The 26,248-nt window shown below is 31.9% G+C and overlaps 2 protein-coding genes across 5 annotated transcripts; both read right to left on the bottom strand.

The window, feature by feature from the left end:
- Positions 1-3,584: 3,584 nt before the first annotated feature.
- On the bottom strand, positions 3,585-7,562 carry LOC123224283 (mechanosensitive ion channel protein 10-like). Its single transcript, XM_044647900.1, has 5 exons — positions 6,259-7,562; positions 4,915-5,038; positions 4,497-4,789; positions 4,051-4,140; positions 3,585-3,965 (listed from the first exon to the last, which is right to left on the bottom strand). Exons 1-5 carry the CDS (start codon positions 7,473-7,475, stop codon positions 3,710-3,712), a joined length of 1,980 nt encoding a protein of 659 aa, XP_044503835.1. The 5' UTR covers positions 7,476-7,562; the 3' UTR covers positions 3,585-3,709.
- Positions 7,563-12,622: 5,060 nt separating this feature from the next.
- Positions 12,623-17,674, bottom strand: LOC123224052 (probable methyltransferase PMT20). Of its 4 annotated transcripts, none has more exons than XM_044647545.1 (8): positions 17,228-17,652; positions 15,562-15,854; positions 15,295-15,443; positions 14,994-15,189; positions 14,633-14,843; positions 13,768-14,443; positions 13,590-13,667; positions 12,623-13,052 (listed from the first exon to the last, which is right to left on the bottom strand). In XM_044647545.1, the coding sequence occupies exons 2-8, from the start codon at positions 15,829-15,831 to the stop codon at positions 12,833-12,835; spliced, it is 1,800 nt and encodes a 599-aa protein (XP_044503480.1). In that variant the 5' UTR covers positions 15,832-15,854; positions 17,228-17,652; the 3' UTR covers positions 12,623-12,832. The 4 variants fall into 4 exon arrangements, with proteins under 4 accessions (XP_044503480.1, XP_044503481.1, XP_044503482.1 ...); XM_044647546.1 differs by lacking the exon at positions 17,228-17,652 and adding an exon at positions 16,334-16,351; XM_044647547.1 differs by lacking the exon at positions 17,228-17,652 and adding an exon at positions 16,192-16,306.
- Positions 17,675-26,248: the final 8,574 nt, after the last annotated feature.

The following is a 26,248-nucleotide window of genomic DNA, read 5'->3' as shown; positions in this document are numbered from 1 at the left end:
GTTTCATGGCCAAGCGCTAGACTCGCCTTAATTAACCTTTTCCCCAAATAACCTGTAGCCTCGACTCGACAATCAAAACTTTGCTTTTCTCCATCTCTTTCTACTGATCTCTTGCTTTTAATTCCTGACAAAATAAAACAAATTTATAAGTTCATCAGTTCGTTTTATATTTGGCCATTTTTATGTTATGAATATGGTCGCTTTTATGAAGGTCGTTGCACGTAGTTTAGCTTTACATAGACCTTTAGACTAAAATTAATAAATGAGTAGAATATTTCCTATGCTTGCTTAGACTTAAAAAATTAAGATGGGTTATTATGAGTTAATTAATTTAGGTGACTAGAGATGTTTCAACTACTTTAACTTCATTTGGATTTGGTTTCTAGTTATTTTATTTGAATTCGCCCCAACAAAGTTGCAATCAAGTAATCCATTTTTTGTGTTAAGAAACAAGCTGAACTTAGTGGAGTACAAAATGTTGATTGAAAACAACATGTTGGAGGATGAGTAAATGAAATGACGATTGAAGAACCAGATGCTGAGGTACAGAATGTTGAAACCTTAACTTGTCAGGTAATGCAAGGGAGAAGCAAAACAAAGTGGTGAAACAAGTTCTAGGTGTATAGTGTTGTTGTTGAGGGAAGATAGTGTTATGTAATCTCTGTGTATAGATTAAAGCAATACTAATGTTGAGGGAAGAATTGTGTAGCTGAAGATAGAAGGTGAAGTCGTTTTTTTCTTAAAGGAAGATAATTGTTATTCTGCAAATCAGGTGGAGCTGAATGTGGTCTATTGTGTTGGTTTTCTGGTGGGGAAGATTTGAAAACCAACTTTCAAAACATTGTGTTTTATACTTAAGTGGAATAGTGTGGTTTTAAGGCATTGGGTGCGAAAGGGAAATGTATATTGAGCAGAGGAGAAGGCAAACGGTTCAACTAAGGGACTATTTCATCGTCTTGACATTCTCAGGTGCTGGAAAACCATCCGACGACAAAGGTGAGCAGGGACACGTCACTTTCAGGTGAAATGTTTAACCTTAGAAGATGAAATTGACAATTGTTTCCAAGTGGTAGGTGTGTTGAATTCTATGTAAACCAGGGTCATGTAATTCTCACGTAATTTTTCTAGAAAGTTCAATAAAATTCCAAGGTATTATTCAGTAGTGATTTGTCTTTGCATGCAAATAATTCTCATAAGTTCGCTTGTTTGTCAACCTAGGATGATGAAATTTATACATGAGTTTAACCCAGAGATTACCCAAGATGTTATAAAAGGTGCACAACCTCTTAAGTCTTACAAAGAGGCATTGACTAAGGCTCATAGGTCAGAGGTGCTCATACAAATAATAGCCCAAGAGAGTGCCCAGCAGTTACACCCACTAATGCCAAACGAAAAGGCCATGCAGCTGAGATGTTTGGATTAGGCAATAAAAACTGGAAGACTAAGAAGCAGAGAAAGGGAGATCACCCCACCTGCTAGAAAATATGAGAGGAGCCACCTAAGAGAGTGTATGATGGGTTGGAGGGTGTGTTTCATATGTAGACAACCTAACTACCTAGCAAGAGATTATACAGTTGCACCAGCCCAATGAAGTAGACAATTGGGGTTGCCAATGTCAAAGTGTTCAATGTGGCCTAAAGCCAAGTAGAGGCCAACCCATCAATAATTATGACTTAGTTGCTTTATTATATTAACCCTCCTTAAGTTTTGATTGATTTTGGAGTTATGCATTTTTTTATTGCACATGCCATAGTTGAGAGGTTAATGTTAGTGCTCTCGATAGTAGAGCAAATAAAGTATAGTTGATTGACAATTATAGTGTGCTCAATATTGAGATTTTGATGGGTGAGACAATGACTATGAGAGGCCAAGAGCGAAGAGTAGATTTGATATTTATTTGAATGCTAGATTTTAATGTAATTTTAGGTATGAATTTCATGGAAAGGTATGACATTAAGATTGATTGTAAAAGAAAAAAAAAATTGATTCAATTTATATGATAATGATGAGTTTACCTTTGCAAATGGTTTTCTTCGAGTATGATCATCAACAATGTAAAAATAAAAAAAATTTTGAGCAAGAGATATATGAGATGTTTAGTTTACATGTTGAGTAAGACAGAAAGTTTTAATTTGAGTCAAATCAAATTTATTTGAAATTTAAACTTAAGTTCGAGCTCCTCTTTAAGCAATTGAATCGAGTTCGAACCAACTAATACTTAGTTAGATTGCACCCCTATCAACAACTCACAATAAAATCAAAATAAAAAATAATAGTAAATATAATTAATGGATTTTTTTATTTAATTAATAAATTCTACATAATTTAACAAGTAAACTTCTACATCTTCATTTTCTTCCTCTCACTAATTCAATCAAATTACAAACATAACTCACAAACCATTCCAATAGGCAGCATTGAAGAAAACCCAAACCAGCCCTTATCTTTTTGCAAACCGTATTCACCATCTCAGCCCCATCTTTCCAAACCTCTGATTGATCAAATGCAAGAGAAAGAGAATCTTCACCATCTCAGCCTCTTCTTCCAAACCTCTAATTGATTGATTGAATGCAAGAGAAGGAGAAAGAAATTGAAATGAGAGAGAAAAGAAAATGGCATTGATGGTTTGAATTTTGTAAGAGGCATACAAAGGGAAAAGGAAGTTCAATATATAGGTAATATGGTAATTTAAATTTTTATACTATTTTAGATCATATTTTCTAGTAACATGGTTAAGTTTTGGGTGAAACAATATTTATGTCGTCAAAGAATAAAAAAGTGTTTTTGAGCCCAATCTTGGATGAAAAAATATAATTCACCGTGGATTAATTAAGGTCGAGTTGAGCTTAGTTCAAATCTACCCCTATCATAAACTTCTAGTCTTGCTAATATTTTTATTAAAGAAAATTCTTATGTAAATTTACAGAGAAATTAACTACATGTTTTAAAATTCATATAATCATATTATTATTTTCGATAAGTTCTTCAATTTATAATTTTTTTTCTTAGCTTGAGTGGCCATGAAAATCAACAGACAATAATATATAGTAAAGTACTAAATTTTTTTATAACCGGAAATCTCGTCCATATTTGTTAAATAAATAAACTCGGGGTATAGTGGTCAAACCTAAAATTACTGTATTGGGTAAGTCAAGATTTTTTACAAGCATAACGGATGCTCGAATCCATACCTTTATCTTGAAAGTTCTAATACTCTAATAATTTTATTAACCCTTGAGGTCAATAAAGTAAAGTACTAGATTGAAGTAAAATAAAAAACTTAATTCAAAAATTCATACTTCTAACAACAACCATTGACGTGTATTTTGATTTGAATCTTTTGTGTTAGATTTTGTTGTTGGTGCTGAACTGTCGTTTAATTAGACTCCCACTTTTTTATATCAATTTTATCTTTCAATTAGGGTTGAAGTTGAAAATGGAGAGTTTATAATTATTGTATTAGGAGGCTTCCACCCTTGATTTGAAACTACAGTTGTAAATGGAAGGTTTTGAGCCCTTGTGTTTGGTCCTTTGTATTTTTTTCATATAAAATTAACTTTAAAAAAAAAAATAGCCTTAAACAATAGTACGAAAGTAGCACAACTTAATTAGAGAAATCGCTTTTATAGTTATTTTAAACATGAAGATAACCATAATTAATATATTTAAGTAAGACAATAATCAATGGCATGCATGCCATGCTATACATCTAGCTCCAATCCTCGAAATTAACCTGCGTGAGATGAATCTCTTGAGGAAGAAGACTATACTTGATTCCAAGATTCTCAAGGATCTTTTTCAACTCAAGAATAAGCTCAGATACCCGACTACTCCTCTCCCCATAGTTCTGGTGATTGATGGTATGTTGAACACTTACACAAATTTTCAATTTGTTCTGTTCGTCAATTTCTTTCACTATCACTGCATGTTTAGGGTTCCAGTAGTTGGGTTTGCTCTCGATATATCTGCATTAATGATACAAAACTTGTGAATTTACTGTTATGAAATCAAAGAAATTGAATTATAGGATGATTAATACAAGTTACTTACGCTTGAATCGCCTTCTTAAGCGCAATGATAGAATCCATGGACGTAGAAATATCAACACTGAAATTAATAACATCTGCCATTTCCGGACTTCTGTAAAAATTGCTTATTGGCTTGGTGAGCAACACCACATTCGGATAAAATATTTTCTTCATATCGTATCGGAGAAATACTGTGGTTAATATATTCATTTCTTCTACAATCATTTACTCAAAACCACATGAATATGTTAGAAAACTTTTTAATACGGGTTAATATTAATTATAGTTTAATAAAATTGAATAATTAAATGGTTTAATGACAAATTACAAATATATTTAAATAATTAATAAAATAAGTTTAATATATATAAAAGTTATGATTTGGATAGACATAATTAAGGTGGGTATTTAAGTTTATTATACATTTGTTATTGAAAAGTTAGAATTACTATATGAGAAGATACTAACCTGAACACCATCAATGACACAGCGATCTCCAATGTCATAAGGGTGCATGATGAAGATGAAGACAATGGATTCGAAGACCATTTGCAAGTGTTTTGGAACATGAAGCCCACAAGAACAATTTGTGTGAGGACAAAAACTATTACCTTTGAAGTGGCTACCTCCATCACCATGAGAGACACCACAAGTATAATTACACTGACAATTGCACTTGCTAATTTGTGCAGCTGTTGAACTGCCGTTTTGGTGTCATTCAACGAATGCGCTAAGGCTTTTCTCTCAAGATAAGCTCGAACCTGCCGATGAAAAAAACACCATTAATTGGCTTGGAATTGCAAAGATGAATAAACTACTAATAGCAGAGGAGATTTGAATGGTGATAAAATTGACTGAATAATAGTAATGAGGAAAAGATTCATACCACCCAATTTCTAAATGAAGATTTTGTTATCCTTCCAGTCTCAAGGGCCCCTTCAAAGAGTGGAAATATAGTATGAATCTCAACACGAGTCAAAAATCTCATTAAATCTTCCTCTTCAATATACCTACAACAAGGAAAAGCAAAAGCAAAAGGTATATTGATATTCTCACTTAAAAAAAAAATGTTGGTGACCCAAAAAAAAAAATTAATTAACATTAAATGCAAATAAAAATTATCTTTGTTTGGAGCAGATCTAAGAATTTTCATTATATATATATATATATAATGTTAGGCGTCGTATTGTCACGAATTTGGGTCTCCCAACAAGTGAACCACCGCCCACTTTGTTCACCTTTTTCGCTTGTCGCTAGCATATAAGAAATCATTAATGAATTTTTCCATTCCTCCTTGTATACCACTCAGTTTTTGGTCCCAAAAAGGGAACCATTGCTCACCTTTTTCACTTCGTTATTCCACCATGGGAAATGATTTTAATAATAACACCAAAATGTAATAAGGAAATCTGCACCAAGCAATCAATCTAACTCGAACTCATGGTCAAGAATGTTCAAGAGTAATTCCAATGAGAAAAGGACAGCCCAAAATAATCACCACAAAGAAAACCTTATTTTCTTCCACTTGAATAATATTGCATGACCCTAGTGGAAAATATACAGACTCCAATCACACAGGCGCCAGGGTTCGATTTACTGGCAAGAACAATTCTATAAGAGATAAGTAAGAATCCCATTATCAACACAGATTTATCTACTATTTGGACCACCAGTAATTTATGCACACTGAGATAAATCATTGTCACGTTTAAATGTCTTGTGTACATTGGAAAGAATCTGAAGAGAAAAAGACACCCAGACAAAGCCCATCCGTTTCTTGATCAGTTATGGCGAGCTGCCTGAAACCCCATTTCTAAAAGTATATGGTGATTTGAGCTCCATTGAAATCCCATTTTTAACACCATCATCTTTTGAAAAATTAAATCTTTTCTTTAGCTCTCTAAGGAAACCAAGCTGTAATTTTGATACTCTAGTGTGGCCACACATTCTAGGGTAACCAATATTTCTTAAGATCGCTGACTATTTGTCTACAAGGATTCTCGAGCAACTCTAGAAAATTTCAATATAAATATTGTATGTATCGCATGATCAACTACTATCAAATGTTGTACTCACAAATTTCAGATTATTATTTATAGTTAATGAATCGATTTCTTTAGCACCAAATTAAGGCAAACTTCTTGAATGTATTTGTTCTTTATTCATTTTGTTTTTTACCTTTTTATCTAAGCCATTAGAATTTCAGAGAGAGAGAGAGATAAAAAATTACTTGGCATTCGGTTTAGCTACGTTCTTGAAGATCCTTTGAGCAGAGTTTCTCGCCGCCCATTCGCTAGTGATCTCCGATTCAGCGTTTCCAAATTCATCAACAGTCTTAGAAATGGTTGACAAACCTGATGACCTTATGTAATTCACCAACCTCTTCACGGTCCAAGCCGAAGCCCTCCTCTCCGTACTCAGCCTCCTCAGCTTCTCCATGTCAATCTTCCTAGACCCAAACTTTTTAGACTTGTAAACATTCCTTGCTTCCTTCAACTTCCCCTCCTTCCATCTCGCCGGCATCGACTTCGATTCCGTCAGATTATGGCCTTGTTTCACGATCCCGTCCATGTTCATTGGTGGTCCTGAAAGTGTATCCAAAATATAGTGATGAAAGGCACTCTCTTTCATTCGATCAAAATATGTGGTAACGTGAAACGATGAGGCTAATAATTTCACTAGAAAGATTTTCATAAGCCAAATCGTTGCACCGAGGAGTACTGCAACGAGAGCTTGAAAGACTTTCTTGAGAATTTTGTTTTTGTGGACTTTCCCGTTGAACATACTCCATGAGAGGAGTACGAGAGCCAACCAGACGCAGTTTTGGATGCTTTTTCTGAGTCCATAAACGAAATACAAAACCTTTTCTCTGAGCATGAAGTTGCGGACGATTAAGAAGACGACGAAAGTCATTAACCACCCCGAAACCAGGCGGCCGCAGAAGGTCACCATCACCATTAAGCACCATTTCCACGTCTCAAGTCCCCAAGTGAGCTCATTCTTGATCGACTTTATCGTCAGAGAACAAATCAAACAAGTCATAATAATGATGAACAACATCCATTCTATCAATAGTCTCCATTGAATTTTTCTCCTCTTTCTCACTTTTTCTCCTCCCGTTCCTCCGTCATCTTCATCATATTCTTTCTCCCACTCGTTCTCATCTTCATCGTCATCATCTTCGCTTGAAGAATAGTTTTCCAGAAACGGTTCGCTTTCCTCGGATTCAGGAATTGGTTTGTGGCCAGTTGCCGGATAGTTGAACTCTAGTAATCGAGCTTTTGGTTTGGAGAAGCTGAGGCGGCGAAGGGTTTTCGTTCTAGCTGGCGGGTTCCAGGACTTCTGCTCTTCAGCTATTTGGTCCTTGAGCTCGGTTTCCATGCTTGAAGGTTTAGGGTTTTGTTGATCGATGAAGAGAACGAGCTGATCAGAGCTAGGGTTTTCCATTAAAAAGGGTGGCTTTTTGTGAATTCTCTAGAGAATGAAACGCTTAAACATAATTTTGTAAAGCGATTCTCCACAGTGGGGACTCCACTTAGGTTGAATATTCGTGTCCCACAGAACGAGAGAACAAGAATTAAAGAGGATGAAATGACAAGAGACGCGTGCTTAATTTTTCGATCTACTTGAAGATTGCATGACCGAAGTGACAACCATGACATGAGCTTTTTGACTTCTTTCATGTTTCGCGAAAGAAACTAAAAGTTCCTCCTGTCATGTTACGTCATCTCTCTCTCTCTCTGTATAAAAAAAATATGCCATCCAAATAATCGTATAATTAATTATTTGGAAAATAGTCATTAGATTTAAGATTTGATTTTAAAGAGATAATTTGGTTTAAATGAGATTTCTCGTTATAAAAATAGAACATAGGTAATATAAATTTTTTTTGCTCTAGTGAGGTTTCTTGACACAAAACAAAAAAAGCAAAAAACAAAAGAAGCATAAATTTTTGTGATGAGTATCAGTTTTTTTAATTTCAAATTTGTTGTCCATTAATGAAAAATGGCTATATGTTAAACTAAGGTGTAATTTGTGTATTGAAATTAAAAATGATGTTTATTATGGTGTATCGTATATACAGACCCAAAAAAATTATTATTAATATGATAAAAAGATATAAGATTGATATTTTGTATACACAAATATGACGAGTCAAAATTGAGCATTAAAGGTGTTAAGAGGTATACCCAATGAGTCCAGATTGTTATTAGAATATTGCAATAACCTAGAGTCTCATAACCTTGACAGGTAGACTCATATTGAGATCGATGATTCAAATTGATTATATTCTTGTTCATGACCCAATGGTGTTCAATAAGAGTATTCAAAGAGTACATTTGTCCCATTATTTGCATTGACTATGCATTCTTGAAAGAGAGATATTTCAAGACATTGTTTTTTGTATTAGAAAAGATGGTAACAACTAAATTTATCTTTTACCTTTTGGTGTTAGAGGTAAAAAAGAGATAGATCCCTGGACTTTGTTTATGAGGAAAATATGGGATTGCCCAAGTGACTTGGATAATTAGTTTATTTCAAATCAACACCTTGTCATTATAATTGTTGTTGCCAACATATTTTCTAATGAAAACCATGACTTTTATTGTTAACATTTGAAATATAACATGTGCATCAAGTACAAAAGGATAAAAACTATTAAGGGTGTATATTGTCAAGCTGCCAAGGCATATTGGTTGTCAGATTGTCAAGATTTCATGAAGTCAATTTTTTATTTTAATCCAAAAGCAACTGTCTACCTGACAATCACTGGGTTATATAAATGCGCACACGCATAATTTCCTTGGCTTTGATACTATATCATGACAATCAGCATCGTAGAGTTCTTCAATACATTAGTTAAGAATGTTCATGGATTATCAATAACTATAACACCCATAAGTACGTTTAAGGGTATATTGGTTTTTTTGCGTTTCTTTTGAATTGAAGAGTGTAAATTGAATAATTATTATTTGTGATCTAAAATGGATGTGCACCGTTGGAGTGGACACCCGTTCATGCCTTGAAAAGGGCAAAATCATCATTTTATGTTGGCTAAGTGTGCAAGGATGAACAACTATGCACAGGGAATGTACAGTCACTTATGAGTCTATCAAATTTAAAATTGGGTAAGGATAAGTTTTTCAATGATTTAAAGACATGTTTTTAGTTGACTAACTAAAAGAACACCATTCATAGGAAAAGAACGACCATTCATGGTGTTATCTGGATAAAAATAAACATATTTCATGGTTGTTTAGCTTATTATCAGTATTTTCATAATTTTAGAGTCAAAACTTTAATGTAGCATTCATGCTTCAATAGTTTAGTCTACTATCAAAATATTGTATACTTTGGACATTTAGTCCATCATAATTTTGTTTTTAGGTTTTATAACACAATACGTGTTCTGATAGCTTAAAAAGTTCATATGTTATTTAATCAGTCACATATTAGCATCCCCAAGCGCTATAGGATACAAATACATATTCAACATCTCTCTCGTGTTTTACCAATATGAGATTTGCTTAAGAGTCTTACAATTACCCCCATTATGAACGCAACATCCTCACTAAGATTTAATCGCATTGCTCAAAAGAACATGTGGAGTGGCTTTAATACCACTTGTAATATCCTTAGTCTAATAGCCCGACCAATTGTCAAGATTTTATCTACTTTGAACACATAATTTATCATGGTTTTGCATTTAGGTTTACAACATAAAACATGTCTTAACAGTTTAAAGAGTTCATATACTATTTAACTAGTCACATCTTAACATCTCTAAACAATGTGAGATGCATGTATGGTGAACCTTATTGTGTAGTTGGTGTTGTTGAAATGTATACCATGTTTGTGGCTTAAGATGAATGGATTGGTAGTATAAGCATGTTGTATAGTTATTATAATCTACAAATATGACTCTGTAATTGATTTGTGTTTGTTAGTTACAAGTTTATTGATGAGATAGATGATATATGATTTGTTGAAATTGTGTAATGTATGATTGGTATGTAATTCTGGAAGTGATATTGACTACGCAAATGCAACACTCCGAATTGTATGTTTACATGTTTAGAGACTAGTTAGAATGGGTTTATCTAGATAATTCTCACATAATTTATGCTTCAGTTATGGAATGTTGACATGTTAACCGATCTTTGGGTCATAATAGAGTTTCATCACAAGACGAGGAAGTGCAAGTACATTATTGTAGTTGACATCAACAACTTGGACATACAAGATTTAACTCTCGAAGCCAACTACCATTCCTGGTATAGCATCACATGATTCTAAGAGAGGCAGTGGCCCAACTCTTCTTGTAACAATTGGGGTTTATCACATAGTCATTTTGGTTCACAATTGTTCAAATGAAGACACCAATTTATAACATGTTACTTATTGTTGATTTTCCTTATCTTATATATTGAACTTAATTATATATTGTATTTGATTTGTATGAATTATTATACCTTCATATGTTTGTTGTTAAAAGTATGATAATGTTTATGATTAGAATTACTCAATGTTGGAAATTAATATTTCACAATTAAATATTTATTAAGTACCTAAGAAATTTGGATTTATAGTTAATTAAATTCACTTATTGTAAAGATACCCAATGAAAATTGGAAAAACTCTTTAATCAAAACCTTATGACAAATATCAGTTAACCTTCTAATTCTAATAGTCTCAAAAATATCAAGAAAATCCCCATAAAGTCTAGTGTCATGTATCAATTTATCCCCTATGTGTGGTGGCCTGTGCAAATATGAAAAAAAATAACCTTCACATCCACTTAAGAGTTAGCACCTAATATATAAATAATATCATCTAATCCCCAATTTCACCTACAAAAATATCACCTTCACTTTAGGAATTATTTTACACTAATCATAACTTTTAATTTAAAAATGACGACTTTTGCTAGAATTTCTCTTTGTTTCTTGGATTCACGGGTTGAATATAGTTGTACTCGCTGCAAAAACATTTTTATATTTGGGGGTTAAAACTATCAAAACTTATTCTATCGGTTATATTCATATAATCCCTAGAATGTTAGATAAAATCGTTTAAACCCTGTCAAATAAGATTAATTTAATTAATTACCCATTTTCCTAATATAAAATAGCTTATAATGTATAATTTATTAGCATTATTAATGGTTTTATAACAAAATGATTTATTGAAATTTTGAAAAATTTAGTGATCAAATTGTAAAACCAAAATGAAAATTTTCTGCTACAAAAATTGGAAATTTTCTTCTGAATTTACAATCATGTACAATACAATTAACAACTTATAGATTTGAGTAATGTTATGTATACATATTTTTTGTATATAATTTAGATACACAAATAATATATTATTATGTGATTAAATGTTATTTTATTTTTAATTCAAAATCGTTCAGTCATATAATGACATATCATTTGTATATATAAATTATGTATAAAATATATATACATATAGTTTTATTATACAGATTTATAATAGCATATAATAACCAATGAAACTCTAAAAAAATATCAAATTGGATTTTTTTTTTTAATTTTCTTGTGTTTGCCGGTGCATAAATTCAACTTTGTCTATTATTTTCATTCCATGGTACACTTGAATGGAATTTCAACTCTTAGGGATGTGATTTTGTTGCATGTGACTAATTTTTGTGGGCATGAGAGGAGAGGACCACAATAATACAGTTACAATGACATAATAAAAATTCCAAGAAGAAAGCCATGAATTGTGACAGATTTTGACCCCCTTTTTACAAACAAAGGACAAGTGCCATTGTTTTATTCTAATCACATCCAATAAAATTATGTCATTTAAATCATTTTATTTTGTTATTGGTTCATATAAGATTCCAAACTTAGAAGACTTTTTTTTTACATGATTTTTTTTATTTTTATGTCATTTTAAATAGTTTTAAAAAATTAAAGTTTGCTATTTTCACTAGGCCCAAAAATAGGCCATTGAAATCAATTTGGCCCTTTTAGTTTATCTTCTGGCCTTCTGTTTTTGATTTCTTATAAATTCTTTGTTTAGACTTTAGACTAATCCAAGAAAATAACTGCCACCATGAAATCTTTCTTTGACAACAAATCAAATTTAAAAAGCATAGTAATGACAACTAAAAATGATTATCAAATCGTGTATCAAAAATTTAATTTTTTGTATTATATATCAAATATCATATCATATTGTATGATACAATTTTTAAAAAATAAAATAATAAAAAAAATTTTAATTGACATGTCATTATTTTAAAATATTATAAATATTATTAAAAATTTAAAATTTTTCATATATATCTCTATTATATATTTTTTTTTCTAAAAAATATATTGATAATATATATTTTATCATAAAATACATATCGTAACATATGATACGTCTATTATATCATATTAACTTGATACACCTCATGATACATATCATTTTATATCTGTATCATATCACATCATAGGATACATACACAGAAAATTCTCAAATCCACTGCTTTCACAGTATAACATACAAAGATATATGAAAAAAAAAGGATGAGTACTAAAAATTAAAATAAAATTGATACGGTACTAGGAATATGTTGATTCTTGGAAAGAATATATTTATATTAATATGGCTATTATATAACAACAAAAATCATATTATCAGGTAGCTACAATTGACAATATTAAATATAAAAATTCTTGACTCCTATTGGACAAATCTAAATCACAGTGTGGTATTGAACTTGGTTTTCCTCAGATTCTTCCCACTTTGACTTATAAATTATACTCTCAGCCTTCAGTAATTTTTTATTACCTTGAACTTTGGCTAGAGTACCAGAGCTTTTTCTGGCAAATCAATAGCTTTTCCTTGTCAGTGCCATACTCAGTATCCTCCTTGTGGCAACCCCACCGCATCCCTTTGGCAATGGCAGCTACAGCATCCATAAAATAGCTTGATTCCCGGATGATTGCATATCCATTGGGACGTAGTATCCGATCCATCTCCAACAGCACATACTTTATATCACATCTGTGACAAGTAGTAACAATCATCAGAACCATATTCTTGACATTCTTTGACATGATTTTGGTATTCCCTACCCAGATGGTTTTCTGCCATTTAGAAGAAGCCTTTGCACATATATCAAAGAAGCAACAGCAGCTAGAGTTAACTTTATGTCTTAGCCTTAGGGGAACTTAAGATAGATTTTAGCAAATGGCTTCTGTCAAGCCCACCTCCCAAATTCTAAAAAGGCCCAAGGATCCTGAAAATGTGATGTTCACTGCAACTTTTTCCATTGGTTGGTGAAGTTAGGCAGGTAACTGATTAGCCTATTCTTATCAAAGTCTAGTTTCAACAACTTGTGACAATTCAACTACCTATGCTAATGTGTTGACTAAAGCATCACATAAGTCCAATGTCTAGACCTTAATGTCAATCCCTACCAAAATTTCCTCAACTGGTAAGAAATGTCAAATTTAACAAATTAATATATATATATATATATATATATATATATATATTCGTGTGATTTCGGAGCAGCAATGAACGAAACTTGAGACCAACCTGTGGCTTTCTGCAGTAAAGAGACCATCAAGGTGAAGGAGATCATAGGTACGAGGATATGTGGAGAAAGCCTCACACCTACCAACAGCAAAATGAATAAGTCAGCACATTAGCTATACCAATACCACATAAAACATAGGATACAGGAAAGGCCCTAAAATAATTCATTGAAAATTACCAATCATGATAAGTTCCAATGAGGCCCCGATCAAAGACAACAGCAAGTGTGTTGGGAGCATAGGATGACATGACATTCATAACCCACAAGGGATCATCAATTGCCGCTGCAGCAAATCCTCCATAAACTGTATTCATGTCCATTACATTTCTTATTTTATCAGTCCCAATTGCAGGGAGTAACTTTTTGTAGTGATTAATTCTCACTTTCCACTTGCTATCATCATGCTTGAAAGCACTAGCACTCCCACCATGAACATCTGAAATGCGTTCAGGTGCAACATGCAACCGCTTAGGCCACTTAGGCATGGATTTCAAAACCAATTTCTTTAGTTGTGGTCTAGGAACAACAACACAAGGACGGAGTGGTGTATACCATGCTGCATCAGGTTCAAGGCTGTCATCACACTTGGGTGGGTACATGTCTGTTAAAGTAAGCTTATCGTAGCAAGTGTTATCTGAAGATTTCTGCCACACAGCAATGTCATCCTTTTTGTTATACAATTTGAAACACATTGAAGTCAGCAGTTCCTGCAACTTCTCATAGTCCTTTTTCTGATCTTCCACAGTAGTGTTCCACCCTCGCCATCTACGTTCATAGTTGACTGGTGGGCCTGACAGTACCCAGAATCCACCAGGACGAAGTATACGGTGAATTTCTAGGAGATAAACTCCACCTGAAACCAAGATATCTATAATTATTGAAAAACCTCAAGCATCACTAGTGAATGAAATTCATGCCACTATCTTGTTTTGATGGATATTAATTAAACCAAAACCTTATGATGGTTTATACATAGGAACAAAGATGCAATTTCTAAGGCAATCATGTCAAAGATAAATCATAGTTTGAAATAATTAATTACCATATTCTGTCCATGGGATAAGGCATCTTGAGCAATGAGCCATATCAAAAGAATATGAGGGGAAAGGTAAGCGTTGTGTAGAAATGATGCCAAGGATTGCAGGAATTCCACGTTCCAGTGCAAACTGAACTTGAGCTTCATGATTATCTCTAGGTGCAAGAGAGACTGTTAATATTCCACGATCTAATAAATCACCTCCCCAACTTGCAACCTACAAATATATTGGCCATCTAAATTAAGTTGACTTGAGCTTCCCTAAGAAAAATAAGATCCACCCTTCAAATAGATGGCTTTAAAAAAGTCTTCCAATAGTAAGAAAAATGACTGAATTAGACAAACGGAGAACTAAAACAAAACTAACCCCACATCCAGTATCTATGGCAGTCCGAATAGTCCCATCTTTCATTTCTGGAATTAGATCTTGCATCAGATCGACATAGGCAGAGACTCCACGTGGAAACATGGTGCCCCCACCAGGAAAGAGGAACTTCTCCCCTTCTTTTCTCAGCCAATTTTGATTGGACTTCTGCTTGTTAATCCAATCATATGGCACATTCCTAAAACAGGATTCACAGGGAAACATAAGATACTTAAACTAACACATTACAGCGACCAATGCCCTTTGCAATATAATTGCAAACATAAATAGCAGACCATAATACCTGTACCAACATTCATCCCTGCTCTTTGGCCATTTGATCGGTGGCTTATACCCATCAGGAGGTGGAATTATGCATTCCTTCTTTTCAAAAACTGGAGGGCAGTGGCGTTCCATAAATGTAAGGCGATGAACACCATACTTTTTCCACCTCTGTTACAATAAACATTTATCAACAATATGTACATTTGATGCTGCATTTATATATAGCATAACAAATATAGTCACTACTATCACAAGATTAGATTTCGAGTAATTTTTTAAGCAATACCCTTGGATCAGTGCACGGAGTGTAGTCTTGATAGTCACTGCTGCATTCCGGAAAGGTAATAGTTTTGATCTGGAGAGGAGCAACAACAGCTTCCTTTGGAGCTGGGACTGCCTTTTTGACATCAATAACCTCAACTCTGTTTCTCTCAGAGCCAAAGATTCCACCAAGATAAAAAGAAAACCCACATAGTGCAAGAACTATTATTGTTAAAGAAACAATCTTAGGACCTTTATCAGAGTGAGGATTTGGTTTTCCATCTTTATGCTTCATGATGTTAAGAAATAAGTATTAACCTGCACATATAAAATGCAAACATATCCACATTAGGAAAAAGATTAACTGAACAACTAAATTTCAAGCTCAAACTAGATGCCCCTTTCACTGTATCGCTAGGACATGAAACTAGGCAGAATATTGGTTCACTCAAGCTCACTACTGACTTAGCAAAATCACTATGAAAATCTTAACTATATTGAATGACATAAAGTCGTATAGTTACGTCAAGAAGATGAATCAACCACTGATTACAGTTGTACATTTATTCAAAAATTCCGTTCAACATTTACCGATAACACTAAAAGTTATACGTATATATATGGCTATAGGCAAAAATTCTGAAAGTGCATTCACCATATAGATCAGAAAGTGAAACGAATCAAGACAATGGGTTGAGACAGATATGAATTATCAGTAGAAGAAGCATCCAACAATTACAAATAACAAACAAAAGCAGAAACTAAACCAAGGGTAAAAGAGCTTGAAGAAATCAAACTGGTTAAACAAAGATCTTTAATAACAGATCCATAAGCACTAATACGTTAAAACCAACCGTGAAAGAACATAGAAGTATAAAGATTAGTTATAAACAACCGACACGTTAGACATTTTCCACATGATATGGGTCCTAACTTTACCAAACTCAGCCGCCCTATTAACATGGCCCCATTCTGTGTTTTTATTTACCTCACTAAGTCAAAAAGGCAAAAAGAAGCTGTGGATCTTGCACCAAATTAAAGGAAAGGAAAAAAGGAAAAAAAAAAAAAAAAAGCAAAAAGCAATGCAGGATAATATATTCTAATCTAATCATTTTCTTGAAACACAAGAAAATTTTTTAAATGATTTCAGTAGAGAAAACATTTCCAATCGGATTGCTTCTCTGTTATTTGAAGTTGTTACAAAAATCATCAACAGCTATACTCTTTATTATAGAAAAGTACAAATCAAGAAAAATGCGAAAGAACAACGGTTAAAAACGCACCTAAAAAAGAGAATAGCCTGAAACTTACGCAGTTTTACACACAACGCTAGATGAAAAAGCAATATGAAAAACAGAACAGGAACAAAATCTGCATTCTGCTTCTTTCTTTTTCGTGAAATTCTATTTTTTGTGTAGAAAAGCAATGTAAATCTCTAAAAATACACAAGCCATTAAAACGCAAAAGTGTAAGCCTTGCAAAATACGCATAAAACCAAAGATCTAAAAATAGACCAGCAAAAACAAATGTCAGATCCAAATGTATTGAGTTAAAACAAAGATAACCCACCAGCAAGAACAGATTTTGGACAAGTTTCAAGAAGTGTCAACCTTAAGTAAAGAGAGCAGACACAACACAACAACATAATCACAGATAGAGGATGACGATTACAATAATAAGGAGTCTTGTACCTTTCTTTATGGATTATTGTCAGATAAAAAGAGTCTCTAAAATTTGGGTTAAGAGAGGAGAAGAAGCGGCAGCAGCAGCAAGTGTTGAGGAGTACGTCCACACCAGCTTGAGGTTTATTCCCTCCTCTCTTTGAAATGGAATGAAAAGATTATGCGGACCTCAGCCTTTAAATAAAGAACCCCGTCTATCTTAAAGTTGAACCTTCAGCCAGCTTCAAAGTCTTCACAGTGGCGTCTACTGTTGGCGGATGGATGAGCTGTCTTATTCTTTTCCCCCTTTCTTTTTGGGTTGATATTTCCTAAATTTTTCTTCTTCGGTAAATCTTTCCATAATTATCTGTTATTTTAGTCAAGGAAAAAAAAAAACAAAAGAAAAACAGGAGAAAGAAGATGACCGGAAATCCGGAATGGTTATTAGAGCATGAGCTAAACGACACGCGGAGAGACGTTTTGGTCATGCCAATTTCTCCGCCGGGGTGTGAGGTGAAACATCGTTAGTTCAAATTTTCAAAGGGTTATCTCAAATTTCAAATTATTTCATTATTTTTAATTATTTATTTTTAATAAATTAAATTTAATATAAAATCAATTAATCATATTTAATTAATCACTATCAAAATTTTAATATCAGACAAGACTATTAAAATTCTTACGTCTTTCAGCACTAGTGAGTTATTTTAGTGACCAAAAAAATGTTAAATGACTATTTCCCACCCAAAGTTTGATGTAAATTTTTTTTATTATTAATTTTTTAAAATTTAAATATTCATCTGTGTTAAAGTTTACTATTACTGTCATGAATAAAATCATCATTTAAAAATTTTATTTAAACTTATATTTTATGATTACCCTTAAGTTTTAATATTTTATTTTTGCCTGCTACCCTCACATTTTCCAAGTTTAAAAAATGACTCCCCCCCCCCCCCCACCCCAAATCAAAGGTTTCAACTCTCATTTTTTTGTCTACAATCGCCCCTACTTTTTGAAAAATCATAGTTTTACCCCTCTTCAATTTCAATTTTCAATCATTGTTGGCATCCTCCTCCTCCTCCATCGTAGGTGTGCTTCTCTTCTGAGATCAAACCACTAGTGCCAACCCTCCTTCTTAGTGACTCCCGTCAATGCAAAATGGGGATAAAATTGAGTAAGAGATCTTGCTCAATTTTATCCCCATTTTGCACTCACAAGAATCATTAGGGAGGAAGGTTGGTGTCAAAGAAGTGGACTTCACTAGACCTGCTCAATCTTGGTGGACGATAGTGGCAAGAAATTGAGAAGGAGGGGCTCAATGGTGACACAAATGAGAAAAAAATCTTGTTTGGAGGTCGCCAAGAAAGAGCAAACTCGCTAGAGACTAGTACTAGACTTGACAATAGCTCGATCTCTAGCAGGTTGGTGGTTAGAGACTGAGGGGACGACGTTGGATATACAACAGCAATTGGAATAAGATATCGGAGTGTGCACTGGCAATATTTCAAAACCTTAGGGTGGCAACAAGCAAAGAGAAAAATATGTATGAGGTTTTGAGAATTTGCCAAGGAAACCCTAGGACTTGGGTGGAAATAACAGGTTTTGAAACCTAAAGAAAAAAGGTAATCTAGGAGAAAAATATAATTTTTCAAAATTTAAGGAATTATTCTAAAATATGAGTTTAAATAAAATTTTTAAATAGTGATTTTATCCTTAACAGTAATAGTGATATTTAACAAACGAGCAAATATTTAGATTTTCGATAATTAACAGATATAAATTGGATTTGCATCAAACTTTGGGTGGAAAATAGTTATTTGGCCTTAAAAAAATTAAATAGATTAGGGGTAATTTTGGAAAAATAAAACTAACCGCTGTTCTTAGTGATAATAAATGATGAATAGAGTGGATGTAGTAAATCATCAGCATAGCATACTCTCGTGGTTGTATCAATGAGTGTTAATGAAGATGTTTATACAAAACTATATAATAATTTAATTAAATTTAAACATTACGGTCAAACTTAATATCATTATAGGATATTAAATCAAACCCGATGGGGGTCTCAATAATCTCCCAAATCATGATGGTTGATCGACCTTATTAAAATATATATATATATATATAAAATTATTATTTTGCATTAAATTTGTACATCTACTTATTAATATTAATAAGTAGATATTAATAAGTCGATGTACAAATTTAATGCAAAATAATAATAGGTTAAAAGACTATGTTTGGTATTTTAAAAACTTAAATATTTATTAATAAAAAAAATTTATTAAAATTTTAGTTAGGATTAGAGATAAAATTATTATTTACTAAAAAAATTAAAATTTTATTCTCTAGATTTAAAAATCTCATAATTTCTCTTATCCAATATTTTCAAAATTTGAAAAGTAATTATTTTATTTTTAAATCTCTAGATTTTCTTTCTCCTTTCACTGATAACTATCCCAATGACAATGACCTCTAAAAACATGATGGATGAGTCGGAGTCATTTCTGACAAAATTTTTTCATCTCCGTCAATAAAGAAACACTGACAAAGGGATGATCATAAATATGTATCTGTTTTTGTATTAAAACTTAGATAAAAAAATAGTCCTTTGGCCGTAATAATAAAAATAAATATGGTTGTTTTATATAATATATAAAACAAAGGAAGATCCTTTTTATTCCTATATATCCTATTAAATTGTGAATCACCAACACCAACCACCATCCCCACCTCCTTAAGGCTTTATAGGTGTAAAATTAGACCCATAAATCAATGACCTCCATAAATTTTTCTTCTGCGTAAACTCAAAGTCTAGTTAGTTATATGAAATCATTAGTACAGTAATCACATTGATTTATTTCTTAAAGGAAACGAATCTTATATTATAAATTATAGATTAATTATGTGTAAAGGTCAAATTATAAAATCATTGTTACCTCTAGATAAAGAGTCCCATCCCATGTCTTTGTATCTTTAATCACTTGTAAAATTAATTTATTTTTAGTTCAACAAAGAGGATGGAATGGATGGTGTGGCGGAAGGGGCAGCGGACGGTAACCTGAGAGTGAGTGCAAATAAATTGCAAGTGGCCAAATAGGCAATGACTTTATTTTAATTAAATAATAGAAAATTATTTATAGAGACGAGGGAGAGGTGATATTCTAGGTGGGAGTTGAGGTGACCACATGATGAGTAGCACTGAAGTCGTAGATCGAACTAGTTAATTGAGTACAGTTCCCTATTTCTCGTGGCTTTCCATTTGTCAAAAATCTAAGACCGCGTTCCCTTTTTATATTTTTATTATCAAAAGTTTGATTAAATTCAAATTGAATTTAAAATAAATCAATTCTATATACACTTGTTTGAGCTCGAACTAACACTCTTGAGCTTGAGTTACTCTTCAAAATTTGTAAATTAGAAATTTTGATACAAAATGATATCGTTTTGATTAATATGTATTAAAATAACGTCGTTTTAATAACGAACTATTTAAAAACTCGAATTTGAACTTAACTTTTATGAGATCGATGAACTCAAACTCAAACTTGAATTCTATTACATAAAATCAAACTGAATTTGACTCAATTTGAATCTAACTCTGATTAAAATCCGCATTTTATTTGTCTGTTTCTTCTACATACTCTCCCTACTTTTAATGCACCTACGATACATGTGTTTTCATCTCACCCCACCCTAGTCTAGTCCTTGTCCCTGTCCTTGTTCTCATCTTTATCCCCATTTATGCCCCTTAATATTAATATTTTTATTTAAAATACTAATATATCTTTATAGTTTTAAGATATTTATATATTTTTTAAATTTATTTATATTTTTGTTGTGCATATTAAATTGATTAATTTATGATATTTGAAATAATGGGTTGATTTTAATTTTAATTAATTTAGTTTTTTAATATATTTATATTGTGTTTAGAGGATATAAAAATGATAGTTTATCTCACAGGAGCAGAGACAGTGAGGGGATTTTTCTTTGCATGAGGGAACGAAAAATCTTTATTATTCCCATAACAGAGATGCACCGAAAATAGAAATCGATATCCTCTTAGAGACAAGGATGGGAATTGAAATTTCCTCCCACCCCTCATCGTTGTCATTCCTAATCAATATAAGCAAATTTTGCATTTTGTTTTGAATTAGATGTTGTTCTATATATCAAATTATTGGAGATACTCCAGCAAATCTACTCTTTCTATAACGGACGACCACGGTTTCCCAACAATGTATTTTTTTTAGAAATTATAATGATTTGTTTTATCATATTAAAGTGCTTCATATCATGTGTGAATCTTGTATAATATACTTATTTTTTTAAACAATAATTACATTCTCATTCTTGCTTTAAGGAAATATTAATAGCTTTAAATATAAAAATAATCACAAATAATGATAATAAGTGAGCTAAGTCTTATCAACAAATGTTGTATGTCTTGGATTAAACTTTTTAAAAAAATGGGAGTAGTAACAAATATTGTAAGTCTTCGATTAAACTTTCTTAAAAAATTGGAGTGTTTCTCACATATATAGGGTTCAATTTCGAAACAAAAGACAAGTCGAATAAAATCATAGTTATCAAGTATTCTAATATAGCATACAAATATGCATTGATTGTATAAAAAATATATGTGTATATATTATAAAAATGGTTTATAGATTTGTTAAAATTAGAAATCCTTTAAATCGTAAATCAAATTGAAAACTTTTTCATAATTTTTTTAACCCAAACCAAAATTATTTTAAAATTCAATCTAAAATACGAATTTTGAACAATTTGTTTTGATTTACCATTTAAACAATTTTATGCATACCCTAACAGTAATAGGGTAAAAGAGAACAAAGTGAAAACATCTTCCCTTTCAATGCAAGGAAAGAAATATACGATAATGAGATAAAGGTTGAGTTACTATTTCCCACCCAAACTTTGATGAAATGCGTTTTTTACCGTTTAAGTTTTGAAAGTCTATTCGTCCATTTATCCCATTAAATTTGTTAATAAAAACTGTTAATTTATTTTACGTAGATGAAGAAAAGACAAAAATACTTACCATCTTCACATAAGCTAATTAACAATTTGCTCCTAAAAAATTTATAAAATTTGTATCCACATCTAGTTAATAAATATAAAAACTAAGAATTATTGTTTTAATAACTGAAGAGAGCCTTGAATTGGGTAAGGGTCTAGCTGGGGTCAAACCTCAGTATGATAAATCACACCAACAGTTAGGTTGACAACTAGAGTTTGTGACGAACACTTCTGAATTATGAAATCGTGTTCGTATAAATAGAGAATGTCATGAACGGTTATGCATTAAAGGCATGCATGATCGTTCCTTTTTACTAGACATTCACGGTCATTCATGACACATGATTGGTCGTTCATAGTTCAATAAAGGTCAAATTGAGCTAATTCAATCCTATCAGACAAGCCCAATTCGATCCAAAATTTATATCACTTCATGGACACCAAGATTATTACCAAATAATTCAATGCCTTAGAGTCAAAATCAACTTTTATATGCGTGTGACTCATAATCTCTATCAAATTGATAGTATTCAGATTCAAATTAAATCCATACACAAACCGAGATTGGCCTTTAGCAAGTCATGATGGCCACCCGACTGATAGAGTGTCAATGAACTATTATCAACTTTGTCAACTACATAGTTATGAACAACTTAATCCTTTCGTCAATCGACATTTTTATAGGTTGAGACACAAATGCGTGCCTATGTTAGTGATTTCTTGATATGAACTGATATGCATTAATAACCAAAAGACTTGGACCGGGCTACAACCTATTCTGGCCATAGCCACAAATTCGAGTGATTATGATATCTTTCAGTATTCTCATTCGAGATATCACCTCTTGTGCTCAGTGTGTTACGAATTCTTTATTAATCTATTATAACCTTTATACATATTTCAATATGGTCAATCACCATCTTTATGGTACCCTAGTTACGACAACACGTTGAATAATGTTGAACCATATCAATCCTTATATGAGATAGTTCGATGATCTCAAGTCTAAGGACCACATGTATTTGTGAGTTAGAGGATTTATTTATATAAATACTAGAACAACCATTCATTTGGAAATCCTCTTGATGAGTCTGTCTAATGAACAAATGTGTCTAACGTATACCCATGTGTTGCATAAAACTGTCAGTAATAGTTTTGACATGTAAGAGCTATCGCCACCTTCCGGTGGGATCGCTCAACACTATAATAATCTTATCACTATTACTTGTGCCCTTGGTCATAGTAATGTTGAGATTATGAACGTTTCTATAATGACCATCTAATTTGTCATAGGGTTCCCACGATTAGTTGTCGATTCCTTTATCACAGTTCTACTATTCTGAGAGCATATTATTCTTACAAACATATTATGTTTAATATTAATATGCATGAACAATAGAATACTTTTTATTAATAAATAAGTAAATTTTATAGTTACAAATATACAAACTGATTAGCTCTAGGGAATTGTAGCAATTAGGGGTGGATACGAGCCGAGTCGAGCCTGAACAAGATTCAGCTCGTTTTCAGTTAAGCTCGGCTCAGGATTGTTTTGAACTCGTCAAAACATACTTTCGTGTTCGACTCGCTTTATAATTTAAGTGTTTGTGCTCGACTCGCACCTAACTCGGGTTCACTCGGTTTGGCTTCAAGCTTGGGTTCAGACTCATACTTTAGGCTCGTCTCTTGCATACATATAATTAAAGGAAAGAAGATATAGAAGATTCTCTCTTTCTTTCTCATGAACATTTTTGGCTTATTGATTGTCCCTTCCTTTAATTGGACTCTTAGTAACATAGAGTATGGTTGATTCTCGTAAACTTCTTGCTTCAACTATCACATGCTCTAGATCATTATCTTATACAATTTTCATTGGACCCACATAACTTAAGATAAATACATGCACATTTGATTAACTTTGATCGAGTCTTAGATGAAAGTTTATTCCCACTATGAATCCTTCAAAATTAACACTTGTGTCAATGCATATCTCTCTCTTATTCCCACCAATATATCTCATCACATTATTATCACATTATCTCTCTCTCCCTTGTATTTATATGAATTCTTTATAATGGTTAGAGATTTTTTTCTCTGAATTTCTCTCATGGGTTTTATTATCCAAACATAGGTGTTTGCTTTAATTATTTTTCAGAGTTGAAGAATCGTCCTATTTCAAATTTTTTTTCATGTTACAGAGATTTCTCCTTTACTAGAAGGCTAATGAAAAATAGAAAATCTATCTACATAGATTGTACCAACAAGGATATTTTGAGAAAAAATATTATTATTGTTGTATTTTTGTTAAACAAATGAGTTGTGTGATATATATAAATACTATTAAGAAAAGGATAAAATATTCAATTACCCAATTTTTTATCCCTTAACAATTTTTTTTTTTTTAATTTCTTAGACTTTACCCAAAACCTTAGTGCAATTTTCAGCATACATTTTTTGTACTCTAGTTTCTGGGTCATCGAATTTTAGGCTTTGACCCACAAACGTAACTTTCAATTTGACTCAAGATATAATGCGTGAATATTTAAAAGAGACTCAGTGTTGAATTTGAAGATACTTTGGGTGGATGATAACGAAATATAAAAAAAATAGTGGCACATGGATGGAGGGCCATAAAGATTGAAGAGAACAAATATGGCACCCTGAGAGGCACGTCTTTGTATTGTTTTGTTAAAACTTTAATACAAACGAAATTCAAGATTAAAACAAATAAAGAAATCCGATTCAACGACATGTTGGCTTTATTCTTTGCTTTGCCTTCTTCCTTGTCTATTCTGTCCTAAAGAATTATCAATGAAAATTACTTTTTCATGAACAAATGGTACTATATGCTTATCCATGTAATTTTTTCATGTAATTATGTTTATCCATGCATTGTTTTGCAGTTATGGATTTACTTACAGATTGATGCAATAAATTTTGACTATTTTGATCAGATTTTAGGTAGTTTTTACGTTGACAAACCATTGAAAAGGGAGAAAAAGTATCAGTGGTAAGATTAATAACGTGCCAAAATGAATCACTGAAAAAATATAATCATAAAAAAGATATAATAAATTTTTTAGGATGTAAATGTAATATTTTGAATTTTTTGAGAAATAATTATTAATTTTAAAATATGAAAAAAGTAATTTTTTAAACCTAAGTTAAGATAAGAATTGTTAATTATCAAAATTAAGATGGAAAAAAAAGGTAATTTTTTTTAATATAAAATCTATATATAACGTTTTTATCTTTAATAATAATAATTAAATTTAACAGATAGATAAGTATTTAAAATTTTAAAATTTAAAGGATAAAAGTTTGGGGTTGCACTACAAATTGGACGAGAATAAATCTTTTGGCCTTTTCAAAATGGATTTGCCGTCTGGAAATTTATTTTTATTTACGGGAAAAAATATCTTAATTATAATAAATAATTACCATTAATTTTATTTCTCTCTCTCTATTTTTTTTTTTTTCATATAATTCATTATACACATTCTTTTCTTTCGTTTATACACCTTGTTTGTTTCTTCTATTTTCAAATGTAATTTGTTTATTAATTATATCTCTTTGCATGTTTGCATCACACTTTTTTAGCCATTTCTCTTGAAATTCTTTTATATTTCCAGATCCGGGTATAATTATATGTTTATTTTACGGCCAAAACACATTTTTCTACCCAAAGTTTATTGTAAACTCAAACTAGTATCTGTTAAATATTAAAAATTTAAAATTTTAATTATGAGATATTAAAATTAACAGAAATAATTAGTTTCAAGAGTAAAATTATCATTTAATTAATAATATATTAAAAATAATAAAATATTATTTATTTCTCTCTTAAGTTTAGAAAATTAACAATTACCCTCTTTCCAAAAAATTAAACTTTGAAAAATTACTTTTTTCTCTACTAAATTTTGTATTTTCCAACCCTCGCTCTCTGTGGTGACCTTATCTCTCTCAAGTGACCTTCTCCTCCTTTTTCGATGACGAAGGTTGGATTAT

Source organism: Mangifera indica, chromosome 8 (genome assembly GCF_011075055.1).
Source record: "Mangifera indica cultivar Alphonso chromosome 8, CATAS_Mindica_2.1, whole genome shotgun sequence".
NCBI classification, from domain to species: domain Eukaryota; kingdom Viridiplantae; phylum Streptophyta; class Magnoliopsida; order Sapindales; family Anacardiaceae; genus Mangifera; species Mangifera indica.
The sequence above is the reverse complement of the archived record's forward strand: the minus strand, read 5'-3'. Positions and strand labels throughout refer to the sequence as shown.

Bases quoted from the DNA above. Each gene is read 5' to 3' on its own strand.
- LOC123224052 (XM_044647545.1), bottom strand. From the start codon at position 15,831: ATGAAGCATAAAGATGGAAAACCAAATCCTCACTCTGATAAAGGTCCT. The intron at 14,844-14,993 runs GTTAGTTTTGTT...ATATATTTGTAG, and splicing joins CCATAGATACTGGATGTGGG to GTTGCAAGTTGGGGAGGTGA. The intron at 13,053-13,589 runs GTTGGTCTCAAG...TACTTGTCACAG, and splicing joins TTTACTGCAGAAAGCCACAG to ATGTGATATAAAGTATGTGC.
- LOC123224283 (XM_044647900.1), bottom strand. From the start codon at position 7,475: ATGGAAAACCCTAGCTCTGATCAGCTCGTTCTCTTCATCGATCAACAA. The intron at 4,790-4,914 runs GTATGAATCTTT...TTTCATCGGCAG, and splicing joins CTTCATTTAGAAATTGGGTG to GTTCGAGCTTATCTTGAGAG. The intron at 4,141-4,496 runs GTTAGTATCTTC...CAATTTTTACAG, and splicing joins GTGTCATTGATGGTGTTCAG to AAGTCCGGAAATGGCAGATG.